Source organism: Daucus carota, chromosome 4 (assembly GCF_001625215.2).
Source record: "Daucus carota subsp. sativus chromosome 4, DH1 v3.0, whole genome shotgun sequence".
Taxonomy (NCBI): Eukaryota; Viridiplantae; Streptophyta; class Magnoliopsida; order Apiales; family Apiaceae; genus Daucus; species Daucus carota.
In genome coordinates this window covers 28,051,666-28,071,872 of record NC_030384.2, presented here as the reverse complement: position 1 = coordinate 28,071,872, position 20,207 = coordinate 28,051,666, and the positions used below count along the sequence as shown (strand labels likewise).

At 34.7% G+C, this 20,207-nt stretch overlaps 1 protein-coding gene across 18 annotated transcripts; it reads left to right on the top strand.

The window, feature by feature from the left end:
- The first annotated feature begins 1,793 nt into the window (after positions 1-1,793).
- On the top strand, positions 1,794-20,184 carry LOC108218576 (RNA polymerase II C-terminal domain phosphatase-like 2). Of its 18 annotated transcripts, none has more exons than XR_010290906.1 (15): positions 1,794-2,207; positions 2,908-3,375; positions 4,639-4,849; positions 4,988-5,145; positions 5,266-5,336; positions 5,488-5,593; positions 5,772-5,915; positions 6,033-6,090; positions 6,746-6,867; positions 6,949-7,002; positions 7,552-7,648; positions 16,326-16,397; positions 16,472-16,595; positions 17,775-17,911; positions 18,119-18,523. XR_010290906.1 is itself a non-coding variant. In XM_017391573.2 (14 exons), exons 1-13 carry the CDS (start codon positions 1,944-1,946, stop codon positions 16,567-16,569), a joined length of 1,923 nt encoding a protein of 640 aa, XP_017247062.1. In that variant the 5' UTR covers positions 1,795-1,943; the 3' UTR covers positions 16,570-16,595; positions 18,119-18,523. The 18 variants fall into 18 exon arrangements, 2 of the variants coding, with proteins under 2 accessions (XP_017247063.1, XP_017247062.1); XR_001806456.2 differs by lacking the exon at positions 17,775-17,911 and adding an exon at positions 18,873-20,184 and having other exon boundaries at positions 1,795-2,207; positions 18,119-18,231; XR_001806455.2 differs by lacking the exon at positions 17,775-17,911 and having other exon boundaries at positions 1,795-2,207; positions 18,119-18,231; positions 18,388-18,523.
- Positions 20,185-20,207: the final 23 nt, after the last annotated feature.

Genomic DNA, 20,207 nt, shown 5'->3' with positions numbered 1-20,207 from the left:
GAATTGTTGGGCAATGAAGGACTGGGGAACCCATGTAAGAAGAAACTGAGAACGGAAGGAGTGCTACAAATGAAGATAATGCAGCAGCCTTACAAGTGTCTGTTAAAAGGGCTTCAATGGCGGTTTCAATGGTTTGGAGAATAATAACCGTGAATAGTATAAAAAGTTTGCAACGTAGCGAGAAGGATAACGGAAGGGGTTGCTAGGAATTTCATGTCCTTTATAGATTTTTTCCATTCAACATACTTGATTCTGAAATAACCTTTTAATCGGCGCCACCTCTACACAGTGATATAATAATCATTAACCTCTTTGCACAAATCTGTAAAGCAGAAGTTTCCAAAAACAACTTCCCTAAACGCTCAAATAAATCAGCGTCTTCTGGAAAACGAATCAAACTGCTTATCAGTTTTACATACGAGGTAACACAGTGTGCGAAGCAATGAAATTTCTTAACAATGTATCACTCGATTTGTCTATAAATGACTTGCGGGATAGATAGTTCTCCTTCATTAAATTTATGTCCACCATTGCTCTATTGTGGTTACATATGATTTTGACCCCAGACTTGTATAGTTCTGTTGCACATCTTTTGAACCCGCAGTTGCCTTCATTTGAAGAAATCATTGGGGGTAAATTTATGGCGGTGTCACCACAAACATGGTCCAACAACATATCCAGCAAATGGCGGTAGTTGCCAGCTTTAGAGTTTGAAATATTATGCTGCAATATGCTATAGCAATGATTATCATGGTTATTATCGTTCACATGAATAAGGTGAAAATGTTTAGAAAAAAACACAACATATACTGGGGGTGTTTGGTTTTCAGAAGCAGAAGCTGCTTCTGGCTTCTGCTTCCTGTTTGTGTAAATAATCAAAAGCACTTTTAAGAAGCTGAGAATGCTAGCTTCTCCCTCACAGCTTCTGCTTCTTTTCCAAACATTTTATTAACTTTTTTACTTCTCACTTCTAATCCACTTCTTCACTTTAAGCACGGAATCACTTTTTTTAAGCTTAGCCAAACGGCCCCACTATATATGATGAATAACGAATTAAAAAAGAAAAAAAATTCAAGGTTCATAAATGCTTTTGAAAAATTAATCATATGAAAATATTTATCATATATATATATCATAGTTTAAAATGAAGTTTTTATAAGAAATTGGGTTATGTCGAAATCAGAACATATGAAAAGAAAATTATTGTGAATAGTCTCGACAAATTTGTGACACATGCGCTTGTTTGAAGTAAGAGAAAGAGAGAGACATCCATAAGAGAAGAGTAAAAAAGAGGAAAATATTACACAAAAAAAATTAATACAAAAATTTAATCTAATTTTCACTAATTTTTTATTGACATATATCAGCTTACATGTGACTTATAATATTTATTAATTAATAGACGTATTTGAATTAATATACCTTTATCGAGTTTTATTACATTTAAATACGTTAAATATGTATATTTATCCGACATAATAATAATGAGCCCATCACAAATATTATAGATAAATAAATTTTAAAAATATTCTTTGCTAAGAACATATAAACATGCTATGTCTATAATAAAAAGAGGGAAGTTTGATGATAAGCCCCCGTAAATATCAACACGAGCAATGTGATTCACTAGAAATCTAAAAAACAATATTTATATATTTAATATTTAAATATATAATTCATTAATAATAAATAATATTTCAAATTATTAAAAATTTGAAACTTACTAACATATAGCAGCCCCACTGTAGCGAACCTGTCCCACCTGTACACACATATATCTCGCCCTCGTGTAAACCCCACTCCTCTCTCTCTCTCTCTCTCACTTCACAGTTCATACCAAACAAGCACTCACTGTACTAGTCACATACTCACAATCTCAATTCAAATTCATTCCCTATACATACAACCCCTGTATCTACAATCTCTCTGCTCAATCTTCTAAAATGAGTCAGTTAGGGCTCAAATGTAAGGTCTATTATGAGAACAATTGTATTGGAGAATTGAATATTGTTGCTGTGGAAGGCTCGAATTTCGAGTTCCCGAACAATGAGATTCGAATTCATTGTCTCTCGCCGAAGAGTAATCGCTGCTCGCCTCACTCTGTTGCGCATATGATCGCTTCGTCTCCGGTTTTGTGCAAGCTCGAGGCGGAGGATAAGTATTCGGACTTGTTTTCGCTCTATATCGATTGTATTCGTGATCGTCAGGTAGTTTTTGTGTTGAGATTTAGTGTGTTTGAACTGTTTTTATTTTGTTTGAATGAGAGTGTGATTGTGTGCGTAGGTAACGGTTAATGCTGATACATGCAAGTGATTTTGATAATGTTTTTTGTTTGAATTAGTGTGTGTTTGTGGTGAGTAAGTGTGTGAGATAGAGTAGTTGCGTTGGTGTGTATAATATGTGTGTGTTTTGGTGTGGAGATATATTCTAATTGTGTTACATATTGATATTAGTAATTTAATGTATCTGTTAGCGTGCAAGGTGTGTGAGAGAGAGAGAGGGAGGGAGGGTATGCATTTGTGTCGGATACGCAATTAAAACCTCATCCTGTGTGTAATTGGGGGAGAGAGCATTTGCGTCGGTGATATACACAGCTAATGCCCAATTCTGTGTGTAAGTCATAGATGTTTGTTGGTTAGTGTGTGAAAGGGAGAGAGTCTGTGTCTGTGGCAGATTGTGTGTGAAATTAGTGTGTGTGTGTGAGAGAGAGAGATTACTGTTTGGTTTGGCCGATGCAAAGTTGTCTATACTAGCACGGTAGCACCTTATTATTCAATTCTGAGCAAATTAATTTTTCTGAATGCAGTTATACAGATGAAAGATAATTTCCTTTGTATTATGTTTGATGTTGTAGTTGTATATTGATCAGTTAGTTTGGTGAATAATTACTTATATCTGAATTTGCAGACAGGAGTGGTGTTATTGGGAGAAGAAGAGCTGCATTTAGTGGCAATGGTAAATAAGTACAAAAATTGTCCATGTTTTTGGTGCTATACAGTTCCGTCCGGTTTGTACAGTGTTTGTCTTCGTATGTTGGATCTGAGATGTCTCTGGATTGTGTTTGATCTCGATGAAACGCTTATTGTGGGCAATACGATGAGGTCGTTTAGAGATAAAATTGCTAGTTTACGGATTAAAATTGCTAAAGAAACTGATCCAGTTCGAAAATCGGGAATGTTTGCTGAAATGGCATTGTATGAAGAAGATCAAAGGTTACTAAAGCAATACATCGATCGAGATTCGGTTGTTGACAGTGGAAATGTTTACAACGTTCAAGCAGAGGTGGTTAAGATTTGCGAAAGTCAGGATCGTATTGTTCGTCCTGTTATAAGATTGCTGGATAGGGGCATAGTCTTAACTCGCATTAATCCAGAGGTCAGATATTAGCCACATAATTCTTCTGTATTTTATCCTGCATCTAAGTTCTGCAATTGGTTTTGCTGGGGTTAATGTAGAGTGCAGTTTGGTTAAATCGACACAATTGTATATAAAATGATGAAATGTCTACTGAGTGTTTTTTTCTACATGTTGAAAGATTAGTGTAGTTATTCCGTAATTGTTAGAACATGTAAGGTGATAGAGCATTAACTTCTCTGTTACTTTTGTCTATACGCCCATGCAGTGTTTCTTGGATGCCTGAGTGGATTTTATCTGGATCTGATACTTTGTATTGTTATTAAATTTCTTAAGGGTCTGCAATTATGTTTATGCTAGTGGAGCTGCTTGGAAAATCTGATTAACATAGTGTAAATATGCAGGCCAATATATCTGCTGAAAATAAAATTTGACTCAGAGTAAATTAGTGTATGTCAATTCTTTAACATCTTTGGCGCAAGCAAGCTATTACATGAGAGTCGATTGCGTTATAAAGGAACCCTTTGCCAAGCTGAAACAAAAGACACCTATTTCAGCAAATTGTATCCATGCAACATATATGCCTAGGATAAAATCTTAACTTTCGCATTAGTTGAAGTCTGCTTTAAGCTGACTGTTTTTTTAATCATATTTGATTTATATGAATTGCATTTATGAGCTAGCTGGCTACCTACTTCCTTAGCAGTCAACCTACGAAAAGGCGATAATTTATGGGTAAGTGTCCAACCCACCTTGATTGTTATGGGGGAGGCGAGGCCATGTGAGTTTGATGACCCTGTTATAGGTCCGCAATCGTAGATTTAGTTTGTATTGAAAGCAAAATCAGTTCCTTGGTAGGAGGCTTTTATAATACTTACCGCACACTTAAAACTTAAGTGATAACCTGAACTTCATTGGTACTCCATCAAGTGCTCTTATCAAATTCAAATGAGGAAAAATGCATGCATCAACCTTCAAAATTCATTTTCTCGTATCCAAATTTCCAAAATCTATTTATTTTCTTCCATATCTCTTTCTAAGTCCCAACAATAAAATCATAAGATAGTAGAAAAATTCCAAAATCATCAAGAGCTTGGGCATAGCTCTGGTTCTTTACTGTTATATGTTGTTCAAGATGCATTTATACTGTTGTACTCAAATCTTCTACAGTGTAAATTGATCAAGATCAATGCTTTGGTGAAGAAGTGTATGTATTTTGGTAATCCTAAATGCGCCGGTTCTCCTTTATTGTCTGAAGTAAACACTGTTTTCTTACTACTGCAGATACGCGACACTAGCGTGCTTGCCAGGTTGCGGCCTGCTTGGGAGGACTTAAGAAGACACCTGAATTCAAAAGAGCGGAAAAGATTTGAAGTTTATGTGTGTACAATGGCTGAAAGAAATTATGCATTAGAGATGTGGCGATTGCTTGACCCAGAAGCACAACTAATTGATCCTAAGCAACTATCAGCCCGTATTGTATCTGTTAACTCGGGCAAGTATATATTGTTGATGTTGACATACTTTCCACATTTTCCTTTTTGTAGCTGTACTTTACTCCCAAGAACTATTCATTTTATATATCTTATTCAATCAAGGTCCTGTTTACCTTTTTCTTCATTCAATTTAATAGGTCATAAGAAGTCTTTGAACAGGGTCTTCCAAGATCAAAAGTTCCATCGAGGGATGGCAATGGTCATCGATGATCGTTTGAAAGTTTGGGAAGACATAGATCAACCTCGAGTTCAAGTTGTTCCAGCATTTCTTCCGTATCGTGCTCCTCTGGCAGAGGTATGAGGCTCTGCTTTTGCATCAATATACTCCCAAACACTGTGTACTGTATTGATATATAATCAGTTTACCTTTTGTATCATTTTCCTCTGCTCTTTATAAAATAATTATACTGGGAAGACTGCAAATGGCATTCCAGTTCTCTGTGTGGCAAGGAACGTCGCATGCAATGTTAGAGGTTGTTTCTTCAAGTAAGTATAACTTGATTTGATAGTAGTGCTTTTATTTTCCACATTAAATAGTTTGGATAAGTTGTGCTTGTCTGAATTTAGAGTGTATACAGTGAGATATTATTACAATTCAAATTATACATATTGACTTACTGTTGACATTGTCAAACAGAGAATTTGACGACAATCTATCAAGAAGAGTCTGTAGACTATTCTACGAAGATGAAGTCAAAAACCTGCCATTACCGCCTGATGTCAGTACCTACATGATTCCAGAGGTATATAGGTTTGATTTAGTATATATACATTTTTATTGCGGCTGGTGCTTGTATATTAGTAATCCAGGTCCAACCTAATATGTAAGTATTGCCCCAAATCGGTTATTAACTATATTTAGGTATTGATTTCTAGTTTCTATTACATACAACAAGTCAAAAAATCCGACCTATATAACAGGGAGGTTGGTTGGCAAAAGTACGAGGATGTGGTTCATCTGAACCTGATAGACAGCACATTCATCAGAATTCACTCAGTCATATTACAGATGGTGCTTTATATGTAGGATTGTCTTCACAGTTGGTGGAATCAAAGAGTACAGAGGTCTGTTTGCAATATTTTAATTTCATTTTTAAAATTGTTTTTCCAATTATTGGTTTACACATGTATGTTTTAGCTTCGTAGTCTTAATCCATAATTTTACGCTTACCATTTTTGCAGGCACGTGAAAGGTATGAAACAGAGCTGCGGAATCTTTTAGAAGGATCCCATTCATCAGGTTTCTAAGAGTACTCAGCGCTGCAATGTGTTCTTTTCTTTCCTTAGATATCTCATGATATATTTACTACACATGATGCCTCTACTGAAGTTTGAGCCATCAATCTCAGAGGTTTTAGAACTTGGGCCAGAGGTCTAACAGTTAGCCTTTGGGCCTTAATGGTTTATATCATATAGAAACTTAAACTAAAGATTAGTGATCAATTTTCAGGTCGACATTCTTTATCAGGTGAAAGTTTAGTGGTGAAAGCTAGAAGGGCTTCATGCCATTTATAAATTACTCTTAAATATTTTATTTTTTGATTCTATTCTTTTGTTTTCTGCCCTGAAGTAATTCTTTCTTACAAATTTCAGTGCCCACTGAATTAACTTTGCATATGTACACTTTGAGTGAAAAATCAATAATTCTCTTTTGTTTTCTGATGTTGTCATCCTTTTTGATCATGTTCAAACTTTTCTTATCATGTGATCTGTAAAATTCTTACTGCAGATACATGACATTAAGGGTCCTAAAGAAAAGATTCTGTTATTTGTACTATCCTAGTCCTTATATATGAAGCTCCAGAACGAGAAACTATATATGGTGTGATTTGCTGTTTTAAATAATCTAAATATTTTCGAAGGGATAGTTACCATATTTTGCTCTCTCTTTTTAGGTGGTAATGAAAATCAGTCATACTTAGGGAGCAGTATGTATTATGGCGGAAAAGGAAAATTGCTTCCGCCTTCTATGTATGTTGAAAGGCTGCAAGAAATCGGAAAGAGATGTTGCTTAGAGGTATGATTACCAATATATTCAGATTTGAGCATAAAATTAATCATTGCTTCTTAAGTTTCAGTCGAATCCTCTAAATTGCAGGTTGAATATAAGTCTGTTGTAGGCATCAATGAATATTTACAGTTTTCTGTTGAGGTTAGTGAAATAGTTACTTTATTATAAAAATAACACATGTTGCATGTAGCTACTCGTTCTTGTTTAGTTGAAGACTGGAGATTTGGTTAGCATAATTTTTTTACAAGTAAATGCCCTGAAAAGAATCTGAACGTAAAATTTAGCACCAACCATAACTTCTGATTCTAGTGTTATTGCCATTTTCATTGTTAAGATGAACATTGCCAGTCATGTAGCACAAGAGGCAGCTTCAGATATTGAAATTCCATATCTGATGTGCTCTCCTTGCTACTTTGGATTTATGAGTTTAACTGCTAAAATTATTCAAATCACATACTCTTCACCAGACATTAAGAAATCTCTGAGATGCACAGTACTCTGCTAATAACATATGATATACTTCAGTGGAAGGAATATCTGCATGGTATATGCTGCAGTTGCATGCTTATGCTGCAAGTTGTAAATATTGGAAAAGTCTGTACCAACTAAAAAGTACTTCTATACAGCTGTCTGATGGTAATTTACCAATTACCATCCTGTACTCCTATATACTCTTGTTTGTTTGTGCAGGTCTTTTTTGGTGGTCAGAAAGTTGGCACTGGGAGAGGTAACACTAAAAAGGATGCTCAGCAAAAGGCTGCTGAGGATGCACTTCAAAAATTAGCTGGTATGGCTATTATGCAATTTGCAGTTTCAACACTTAAACGTTTTTCCCTGGTTTCGTTTTTCTTTTTCCCAAGCTTTTGAGTGACTACTCACTACTCACTAGGTGTCCTATATACATTTTATGTGACAATGTAATACTTGCATACTCGCACAGTCCCAACTATTATTTTGATATTACACATCATACTTCAAATTAGTATCAAGTAACTTGACAATCAAAATTTTAATAATGGTCAGTGGTGACTTAACTTCTTATGTGTTTTTATATTTTATGTTTTATATGATTAATATGCATGTGATACAAATATACAGTTCTTATATAATTTACAATTGTTGATGTTGATGACTTTTTATCACCCATAAAACGAAAATATATCTGGAATCTTTATATATGATATATCTCCTGAACTCTACTCACCAAAGTATAGATTTGTAAAATCCTTATATCCCTGTGTTATGCATCCGCTTCCTTGCTCTTAGGCTAAGTGATGAGTTCTGGCTGTACTTCTACCCAAAAATCCATAGATGACACAAAAATCATTCCATATACCTCACTGCACTACGAGAACATGACCCATTATACAAATTTACTTTTGCTTGTACCGACGTGGAACTTCTCCAAAAGAAATTAATTTTGTTCGAAAAGTTGTTAAAATATTATTAAATATATTAATATTTTGTCCTATAATATTATATAATTCTAGCGTAATATTTGAATCTAATTTATTATTGAAAATAATATATCTTTAGTAATAATACATTATTGTTATTTTATTTACTTGTTTCGTGTACATGAAGTGAAACCCAAATATGGCACTTAATCTCTCCATACTTTCATGCTTCATTTTAGATTTTGAAAACATAAACACCAAACTTAATGTTGTGCTCAACATTGTCAGGTCTGAATAATGCATGATCATCAATAGGTATCAAATGGAAGTTTCATTTACTAGTCATGTGAACCGAGGGGGTGAATATCACAAGCTTTGAATTTCTGACAATCTTAATAGCTGTCATGCCCCTCAAGTTCTACTAGAAATAATGATGATTGATTGTGATAATGTGTCCTTCCTAGGACTATTGCTCTTGTATTTGGTGGTACTATGCGGACTAGATTACTGAGGCCAACTAAATTAGACATTATGGCATTGTACCTGTCATAGACTTGACGTTGTAAAAGCATCCTATGGCCACACTCTAACATCTTGCACTCTTTCTATGTGCATACAGTAGTTCATATTTTTGTGGCAGACTTATATTGAGCCATATTTGTCTCTGTGGTAGACGTTTACAACTTTTCATTACTTGTATGTCAATTAAGAAAACGGGGATCCTGTTTTACGAAGGTGAACCATTTCTTTTTCAAAGATTATGGTTTACATAATTTTTTTAACTACTAGTACTGTTACTATACTGTTTCTTGTAAATTTTTTCTACTATCTAGCTAAAAGATAGTAACTAATAATTTTGGCATTTTACTGTTGCAAATAACTATGTTTTATATGTTTCGTCTCATCCTGAAGTTATCAAACAAGAGTTTGATTAGCATTCTTCTGAATACCAGAGAAATTTATGGGATACAGTCAGTCCTAACTAAATCCATCCAGGTCAAATGTATGTATTCAATGGATACAAATTTTGAGGTGTACAATTGTGCTGTTGGACACATTTAATATTGTTTTATCTGTAAATTATGTGTTGTTTTGATGAAATGAAGGATGCATAAAGGGAAATCCACTTCCTATGTTATGTGTTATGTCGCACCATATCTGCAAAAACAAGTAGACGAAGCTGGTTTCATGTTGTTACAATTGTCCTCTGGCGTGGATTAATTTTTAGAGGTAAGAATTTGGTGGTCAGTTCATATATCTCTTCATTAACAATATATTACTATTGCTTTTACATTTTTTCCAAAGTTACTTGTATTGTTTCTTATGTAATTGCTAACTTGTATGTTTATTGCAGAGTAAAGAGCAATTAATATGTTCTAGTGCATGTTGTATGTATTCCTTTGTACCGTTACTTTTTGGATAAAATCATATATGAATATTGTAAAACGATGAAGCAAATACATATATAAATGCTGCATGTTTATTTCATATATATATATGGCTAATGATCAAATACAAACCAATTTTTAAATACAAACTAAAACCAGTTCCACAATCACCGTTTAAAATTACTTAAATTGAAACTAAGAACGAGGAGGACCTCTATCTTCCATATGTTTATTAGGGTTGAGGGAGTGTCATCTGAAGTCATAATTGATGGGGGAGTTTTCGGAACGTGGTGGCTGAGATCGCCGTTGCACGGTTGAAGCTAAAGACCGAGCCACATCCACATCCATATGGTGCTGCTTGGGTCAGCAACACGTCGACATCGATTGCTGTTAGTCATAGATGTCTTATACCGTTTCCATCCTGAAGGGCAATGTTGAGAGTGTCTGGCGTGATGTCCTTTCTATGGATGTCGCTCATATTTTCCCAGGCGACCTTGGATATATGACCATAATGTGATTCACGGCTGAACACTTATGTGTTCATGCACTGGATATATGACCATAATGTGATTCACGGCTGAACACTTATGTGTTCATGCACAATGGCCAAAAGGTCATTTTGTGTCCAACTAGGCCCGGGGAGACTCTGTAAGTGAAGTAAAGGCCAATAACATACTTACACAACTAACCAAACCTTCCATGTTTTGAGGAGTGAGTTCGAGGGATGTGTCTTAGACTCTAAGGCCGTGTAATGCTAGTTGCTAGAAAGGTGAAGGATGCGGTTGTAGAGTAGAGAGGGATAATGAGCTTTCTAGGAATGTTCAACAGATTCTTGATAAATTTGCAGATGTTATGCTTGATGAGCCACCAAAGGGTTGCTACCTTCCGAAGATATCCTTCACGCTATTGACTTAGTCCCCGGATCATCCAACTTGCCATATAATAGAATGAAACACACTGAGCTGATAGAGATGAGGTGAAAGCTTGAGGAGTAGCTGAGTAAGGGACTTGTGTGAGAGAGTCTTAGCTCGTGTGCTGTACCAACCATGTTCACACCTAGAAAGCAGGGGTGCGGCCCTCAGGTGGTGGTGCACTGCGCCCCCGGTGCGGAGGGGTGCGGCGGTGCGGCAGCATACGCACGGAGTGCGCCACCTGGCGTGTCGCCGTATTTCTTTAACGAGATTCGTGGGGGTGCGGAATAGGGGGTGAGGGAGGGGCATTTTTGGTAATTTTTTTGGTCTCCAGAACCAACTCACCACCATCAGCCAGCTTTCTTCTTCTGCCATCTCCATTCTTTCTTTGCAGATCATAATCTATGTTGTGGTGGATACATGGTCCGATTTGAATATCCATGTGTATATGTATGTTTACGTTTGTGTGTTTATATGTTGTGTAAGTATAGATGTGAATGTGAATTATTGATTGTTGACTTTATGTACGTGTGTGGGAAGAAGCAAAAGTAATAGGAGTACTGTACATGCAGGGGAGTAGTCAGTCACATGGACAACACGCTTTCCCAGTTAGAATGGAGTATTATTATTAACAAACTGAATGGTTGCCTTGAAAAGAGGTGACCTTTTACAATAATGTTAGTAGAATTTAAATAATATGTGTTTAAATTAAAAATACAGTAGTTTAAATGGAAGTTTTTATTAACAAAATATTAAATATAATATATATATATATATATTAAAATATTATTTTATTTACCGTATCCCACCGCACCCGTATCCCTATATATTCAACTTTCACGAATTTACGTATCCCCGCACCCATGCTTCCTAGGTTCACACCAAAGGTTGATGGTATTTTGAGGATGGTACATGTTTCCTAGACCTAGGTTTGATGATTTGTGAAATATAATTGTTGGAGCCCAGTACTTCATAAAGGTAGATTTATGGAGAGGATACCATCAGATTTTTATCTGGAGATGAATGGAGGACTGCCTTTGAAGATAGTAGATGGACTATACGAGTTATTAGTCCTACCATTTGGGCAATTCAATGCCTCGAGTATGTTCATGAGAGTCATGAATGAGGTGCTCTGTCCATTTGTTGATAGATATGTTGTTGTATGTTTTGACGACGAACTCATCTATAACTCTACCCTTGAGGAGCATTTATTTCATTTATGTCTATTCTAGTAGCTCTCTAACATGAGAATTGTATGTGAAGCTGAAGAAGTGTTCTTTCCATGTGACTGTATGATTTTTGTTGGATTTGTTGCTTCTAAGGCTGGGGTCTTTGCTCATCCCAAGTAGGTAAAGGCCATTCGAGAGTGGCCCGAACCTTTCAACATTCATGGAGTGCTTAAGTTTTCATGGATTAACTATCTTTTATAGGAGGTTTATTAAAGACATTAGCTCCATTATGGCTCCCATTTGCTACGCATGAGGAAGGGGGAGTTTGTGTGGTCTAAGTCAATCGTGAGAGTCTTTTACAGAGGTGAAAGATAGGCCGACACATGCTCCAGTCCTCTACTAAATTTGGTTAAGGTCTTTGAGGTGGAATGTGACGCCTCTGACATAGGTATAGGTATAGGTGGTATATTGAGTGAGGAGGGCCATCTTATAGCTTTATTTAGTGAAAAGCTTAATAAGGCCAAGAGAAGATATACCAAATATGAGAAGGAGTTTTATGATGTACTTCAAGCATTTAGGTACTGGTGACATTATTTGTGCCTAAAGAGTTTGTGCTTTACTCTGATTACCAGGAGTTATCATATATTAACGCCCAAAAGAACCTTAACCATCGATATGCCAAGTGGTTTGAGTTTGTTCAAGAGTATACCTTTGTGCTTAGACATTGGGGCAAAGGTAGCGAGATCGAAGTCGTTGATGCACGTAGTAGGGTGTATGTTATCCTTAACACTTCTGTGTAGAGGTAGTGGAATTTGCACATATGATCAAGGATTATCCTTTCTGTCGAGATTTTGGGAAGATCTATGCTAGCCTTTGGTATTCTAGTTCCCCATCTCCGAGAGAGTTTTGTATTCATGATGGATACTTGTTTCGGGGGATTCCCTGGTACATTCTCTATGGTACACTCGTGAAATTTGGCTTTTCCCGATGGTACCATCAGATTTTTTACTTCTATTTCTGGTAACCTTGTATTTATGATTTTCCAAATATAATACCCTCATGTTATGTAAAACGTAACAAAATTGATTTTAGATTGTAAAATAAATTGTATATTTGAAATCCTTATTAAAAAAACATTAAATAGACCTTTGAATCATATAAATTGTAGTTAAATTGTGTGAGAAATCTACAAACTTCTTAACTGGACTTTGATCATTTAATATCTCACTTAGTTTGATTCCGATTTATATGATTTAAAAGTCTATTTCATGTATTTTTGTACAAAGATTTCAAATATTCAATTTATTTTACAATCTAAAATCAATTCTATTAAATGTCACATAACATGAGGGTAATATATGTGTGCAAAACCATAAGTACAAGGTTACCAGAGTCCAGAGTTAGAAGTCAAAAATATGATAATACCATTGAGAAAAGCCAATTCTACGAGTGTACCATAGAGAATATCCCTTGTTTATATACACATAAACATTGAATAACACACACACGTATATTTTTACTATGTATAAATACACGATTTTTGTACACACAATTCATTTTTTGGTATTTTTGTTTATATTAATTGTAATACTTATATATATTGATTACATTCCTTGTATATGTCTTTCAGATTATATATGTATTATCACGATTATATTAATTACTTATATTCATCAATATATTCCTTATATTAGCACTGATTTGTTTACTCATTACTCAGGCCACTAGTGGGCAACAATGGAGTCGAAAAATGAAAAGGCAGAGACGCTACATCTTGTATGTTGTGACAAATCAAGTTCAAAAGACCATATCACCACAGCCATAAGTTTTTCATAACAATCTTATTCGATGTCTTTCACCGTGAAAGTCCCAAATCCTTTTTTAGATTTAAGACGTTGTCTACACACAGTTCTTGTGCCTTATCACAAGTCATGATACTTGTCAAAACTGATTCTGACACAACATATGTTATTGACGCTTTGAGCCTTTGTTATTTCCTCTTTGTGAGCCTTGATTTAATTTAATGTTGGATCTTGATTTGATTAATGTTTGGAAAGGTTGCATCTCCCTCGGAGTTTCAACCCACTTGTATGTTGGAGACGGCACCTCTTGTATGTTGCGACAAATCAAGTTCAAAAGACCGTATCACCACAACCATCAATTTTTCATAACAATCTCATTCGATGTCTTCACCGTGAAAGTCCCAAATCCTTTAGATTTAAGACGTCTACACACAATTCTTGTGCCTTATCACAAGTCATGATTCTTGTCAAAATTGATTCCAACACAACAACATGAATTTTGACTATTCGAGCCTTTGGTAATTCCTCTTTGTGAGCCTTGATTTAATCTAATGTTGGATCTTGATTTGATTTAAGGTTTGGAAAGGTTGCATATCCCTCGGAGTTTCAACCCACTTCTCCCTTTTAAGTTTCGACCCACTTTTGTAAACCTAAACCTCGCATATGAGATTTCATTTTAATAGTCAATTCTTAATAAAATCTATTTGATATCTTCTTGGAAGTCGTTGCTATGTTTTTTCTCAAATTCTTACATACCTTTTGGTAATATGAGCTCTTGGATACCATCTGATTTTTTGAATGAAAAAGATAAGGAAAAATTATTTAACAATAGAGCTAGTTATATTCAAATTTGTGTGTATTCATCTGATGCATATTTATGTAAGTAATAAGCCTAAATATTAGCTAACAATGATAAGTAAAATAAAATAGATGGAAACCTAATTTGTGATCATACAGCTGCTAAAAATTTAATAGTTAAGGAAACAATAGGGTCGCGCTCAAGAGAGAACCAATCCTTAAAATGGAACTTTAGAACCATTAAGGTTCTCTTGCAGAACCCTAAATTTTAAATAGATTGTGAGGATCTAAATTTAAATACATGTTTTTTGCATCGGTGCCTGTGTTCAAAAATAATTTCAACATATAATACATTAACACGACATTTTTCGCATGTGCAGTTCTACTACAGAAGCCTAATGAATAGTAGAAATAAGGCTAAAAGTTCTAAGGGTTCTTAGGCTAAGGGTTCTGAATGGAACATGACCCACAATTCTTAATATATCAAAAAATAATTTTGAATTACTATTCTAAAATGTACAAACGACTTTGCAGGTTTAGGATATTTCGTTTGATTAATTGGGCTTTCACGACATATGTAGTTGATTAATTTATTAAGCACTGAATTAGTAACAAATCTTGTCATTGAGGATAAGAGAGATAAATTATAAGTTTTGAATTTTGTTTTTTTTGCCAAGGGTTTTGTATTTTATTGTACATATAATAGTTTGAAAAATTAATTTTAAATAGAAAAAGGAAAGATAATTAAAAGAAGGAAAGTTATATCCAATAAACTAAATGCATATCTTTAATATTCTCTGTATTTTATGTGTTGGGTGGGAAACTGAAATAGTGTTTATTGTACTTTAAAAGCTTGTTGAAAATGAAATATATATCTTGTTTTGGGCATAATTTTTTATATGCTCTGTATTATCATTAATCCTGTATTATCATTAATCACTGGCTTTTGCAGCTCCCATCACTATCTTTTTGACTCTTGTTATATTACCATTAACTTATTGGCCTTTGCAGCTAGCGTCACTACCTTTTTGACTTGTATATGTGGCACACTTGTACATTTAATGTATATTTAGCGTTTTATCTATGAAAGGCTGCTTTGAATAGAAAATTCAAAGCTTAAGAGTACCAAGAGTAGAAGTCAAAAATGTAATGGCACCAGTTGAAAATCAAATTGTATAATGTCACTGTAGAGAATATGCCTTTAATTAATAATGAGTATCACAAGAGTGTATACGGAAAGCCAATTACTTTTGGAACAAAAGTAAATAATAAAATACTTATATATTTCTTATTCTCAATATTACGGCCGTGATAATTAAATGAAACAAATTCACTAAGAATCAATAATGCATAAGAATCTACCTACCTAATATAAATTAAATACATATTCAGTTAAGTTTCATTAAGATTCTTGCCGGTTCCTGAATAATATTGTATAATATGGACATAAATAAAAGAAACATTCTCTTTCTTGAGGATTACATATAACTATAAATTTAGAATATTTATAAAAATATACTTATTTAGTATTAGTTAATATATCTAAGCCATTACAATTAGCTTATTCCTGAATAATAATGTGTAATATTTATGAAAAAGATTATAGATGCTAAAATTAGAAATAAATTCTAAACAAAAAATACCTTGGCGTATCATCTACCACTGAAAAGGTTTCTCAGCATCATTAGAATAGCAACGGTTAAGTTGCCTTCATGGATTATGATCAACATATTAAGAGTTAAAACATTCATATTTCTAATGGAGTTTTGGGTATATATGCTCATATGGCCCCCCCCTCCCCCCAAAAAAAAGAAAGAAAGAAAAAAACTGGAAACTTTTGGTAATATGTTCTTAAATTGCACTAAATTGGAAACATTCATCCAAATACTTGTAATACATGAAAATTCAAGTCACATCAATGCTTTGTGAAATTTGACATAATGACATCTGAAACCTGATTAAAAAAGCAGCACAATTACTGTATACTTTGGAAGTGCAGCTCTTGTAATAATGCTGTTGGAAGAGCAAATCATGGCTGTTTGCAAGGCAGGAGTACAAACCTCAAATTCAGGTATTAATATTTGGCTTTAGGATCCTTGTCATTTTGCCTATTTATCATAAATTTACAGTAGGGCTGCTGTACAGTTAAAGAGAGATGGGAGATCTGTGTGATGTCACTTTGCTTCATGAAGGATCTAACTGCTGCATATCTTAACGAGCTTCAAACAAGAGGGAGAAACTAAGGAAATAGAGATATATGAAAATATGGGTGAGAAATACATATCTTGTTTAAACATTTGTGTCATTTATCTGTCATTTGAGAATTTGAGTCCTCGACATATTTAGAGTGCTTTATCATATAAGTATTAGAAGTAAAAGTAAGAAACAGACAAAACTACAGAGGAATTTAGAGCCTGATGCTACAGCTCATTCTTCTTGATACGAGGCTTTAGCTTTGTGTATCTTCATTCAGCATGCAAGCTTCTGCTTTTGTACAAAAGTTTACAGTTGATGACTAGTCCCTGCATTTTCATATGTAGCATGCTGTCTCCGGCACAGGTGGCAAAATCCAACACGGCCCAAAACCCGACACGAACCCGGCTCAAAAAAGTATGAATTGGGGTCGGGGTTCTTGGGTCGATTTTGGTTTGGGTAATTTTTTTACCCGAAAAACTTGGGTCGGGTTCGGGTTGACCCAGTGTATCCGAACCCGACCCGAAATATTTTCATGTATAATATATAAATTTACATCACCCAATCACATACATTTGTCATATATATATACTATATTATTAAAGGTAAATATGCAAATGTCATGTTGGTTTGTAGTCTGTACAATAAATTATCACCGTTAGATCACTTAAATCAAATTAATTAGAATCGTTAGATTGAATTTTCTATATCTATGCTACTAAAGGTCTTAGGTTTGAATACCGTCAACAACATATTCAAATAAATTATTAATTTTAAACACACATAAGAAAATTATTAATTATAAAAATCATCCGTGCATCGCATCTCGCATGGGTTATAAGCTAATATTTATATATTATTCAAAAAAATTATCCACATATAATCTAATTAAATTGTTATTTATATTTTTAATATATTATAATAAAAATAATTAAATAATTACATTTAGTTAGATTTTGGGTCAAATTGGGTCATTTTCGGGTTATTTGCGTATTGAACAAGTCAGGTTCGGGTTGAAATTGTCATCCGGTTTCGGGTTCGGGTTGACCCAAAAATTAGATCGGGCAAGACAACCCGAACCCGACTCATTACCCGAAATTGACTCCCCCAAGTATAGTTTAGAAACTGCCCTCTCTCTGACTTCAGTAGTAGTGATTGTTGTTGGATTATATTTAGATTTTAAAAAGATTTTATGATTTGTTTGAGTTTCAATATTCTTTCTCATACATATTCACCCCAACCTGGAGTTTCTCAGAGTCCAAGTTCCAATTATTCGGTTCTGGACTTATTATTACACATACCTATTGGAATTCCTATTAGAAAGAAAAAAAAGGTGCGAAAGACTTCTGCACAGGCTTTCTCATAAATCATACAAAAGTGCGAGACTACAAGGTGAATCGTGTTTATATTTATGTTCAGCAGTGGCCAAAATTCTATTTTGTTCTTTGTTTAAGGCACGCCAATGAAATAACTTTATCCTAGGCAATGATAAAGTAACTAGGGAGATTTTCACATTATCATCTATTGATTGTACTGAAAGCTTCATGTGGTTAACAGTTTCTGCTTGGTTCTTAGACCCTATTTAATATTGTTTTCCAGAACAAGATCAACTGACTTGGGATCTTGCAGTTAGTCATCTTCAACATATTGTGGCCTTACAACCTGTATAGGTCGATGATGTTCCTGGCAGTGATTATTGGAGACTTCCGCAGGTTCAACTCCATTTAGTAATGTTCTTTCAGTATAGTAACATAGTTCAAAGTATAAACCTGTGGTTTTAGACTGATCTGTTATTTTTTCGAGAATCATATGGTGGTCCTGTTTTTTTTAGTGTTCGCTTGATCCTATGTTTCACTTCTGGTTTTCAGTTGCATTCTTTTGGAAACAGATTGTTTTTGCTGTCTGACATTTGCTGTTGAAACCTTTTCGCTCCTGTTTAAGAGTTGGAAATAGATCTGTGCTTGAATGAACCAATATTTTTGTAATGCCATGTTAAATATGACATTACTTGGTGTACATGGTATGCCTGACTCTAAAATCTTTTTGCTCATGTATAAAAGTTAAAAATAGATTTGTGCTCCATTGAACTAATCTTTTTGTAATGCCATGTTAAATTATATTTCTTCGTGAGCATTGTATCATTTCATGTGATAGCACTGAATAAGTTTGAGCTACTTTTTCTGGATTCAGGAATTTTATGAAAGATTATTGATAAATACCAGTTGCTTCAATGGGCATTACTAAGCATGCATATTATATATTGGCTAGATGAGATCCACAGAGAAATCTAGGGATGTTTTAGCTTGTTAATTCTATGGCTTTTGACTTGATGAGCTGTGTGTTTACTAAGCAGCGTGCGAACATGCTGCGGGAGGGAGGGAGAGTGAGTGAGACATGATTAGAACCATGTTTACAAGGAAAAGGTTTCAAGCTGAAGAAAAAACTCAGTAGCAGCAGGTTTTTAGGAACCAAGAGAGCCTTGATGCCTTAGGCACGATGTTGTAAGAGCAAGTCCAATGCAATGCTATAGGTGGTGTTATTTCTATAGTATAGCATCACTTATAGATTTGCTCTAAGTGACTATGTTAGCAATCCAAATCCTGACCAAGCGAGTTAGGACATCGCCTCGTACCTTAATCATGTTATCAGGCTTGCGTGGGATCCTGACCAATCAAATTAGGACATCACCTCCTACCTTAATCATGTTATCAGGCTTGTGTTCAAGGAGCATACTTGCACAGGCAGGGAGGCCCGAATCAGTGTTGCTAGAAGCATCAGCTCTGCAATCGTGCCGAACAGCAGAGTTTTCACGACTTGATCTCTATATTGGCAACTCATACAGAGTACAAACAGTCTACACCGACTGAAGCGACATACTGATTTCGTTCTTTTTCAACCACAGGTAACTAACCGACGACATATTCGTCCCCCTTTTAATATATAGAACCTCTTACAATATCTGACTTCCTACTTTCAAGGGTGATTCCTTGGAATATTGCATTCCTTCTTCGTTTCAAGTGTGTAAATATGTTGTAATCCTCATGCAACCGGCATTAATGAATAATGGGTTGGCATTAATGAATAATGGGTTCAATCCAAATTGAGCATCAATAATGACCAACTTTAGCTGATATAATCCTAATCAGTAAATACCACACAATTGTTCTTAGAACTTTAGCATCTACAAATTATGTAAAGTACAGTCTGATAGATTCTATGAAAAATGCTATTGCGATCTGTCCCAGATTAAAAATCAAATCGGGTCTGTTTAGTATGCTTGTCATTGTGCATATTTATCCTATAATCCGACAGTAGGACAGGCGATGTAGAACTTATGTGAAATCAATTTGAATCGATTCTAACAGAATATCCTCAATGAGCTTTTAGGTAAGAGGTAAGAAACAACGGAACTGTATATGTTAATATTTGATTGAGTAATACAATCCTGTTTTATCAGTGCACTCAGTGTTTTTGTATTACTGGTATTCCTATTCCTATAGGTATATGAGGTGCATCATTGACTTGCTGAATGTGGTTCAGTAAAAAGAGATCAGCACTCAGTTACAGTTGGGAATTTTGAAATGATGCTACTGGCTCATTCTTCTCGATCAGAGGCTTTTAATTAAGTGTTTTCGTCTTGATTCTGCAGTAGGCTTTTACTGTAGTACAAAAACTCTACGTTTGATGC

Excerpts from the sequence above, each read along its gene's own strand:
- LOC108218576 (XM_017391573.2), top strand. The coding sequence starts at position 1,944 with ATGAGTCAGTTAGGGCTCAAATGTAAGGTCTATTATGAGAACAATTGT. Across the intron at positions 4,850-4,987 it reads TATTGTATCTGTTAACTCGG|GTCATAAGAAGTCTTTGAAC; the intron begins GCAAGTATATAT and ends TCAATTTAATAG. Across the intron at positions 5,146-5,265 it reads ATCGTGCTCCTCTGGCAGAG|ACTGCAAATGGCATTCCAGT; the intron begins GTATGAGGCTCT and ends TATACTGGGAAG.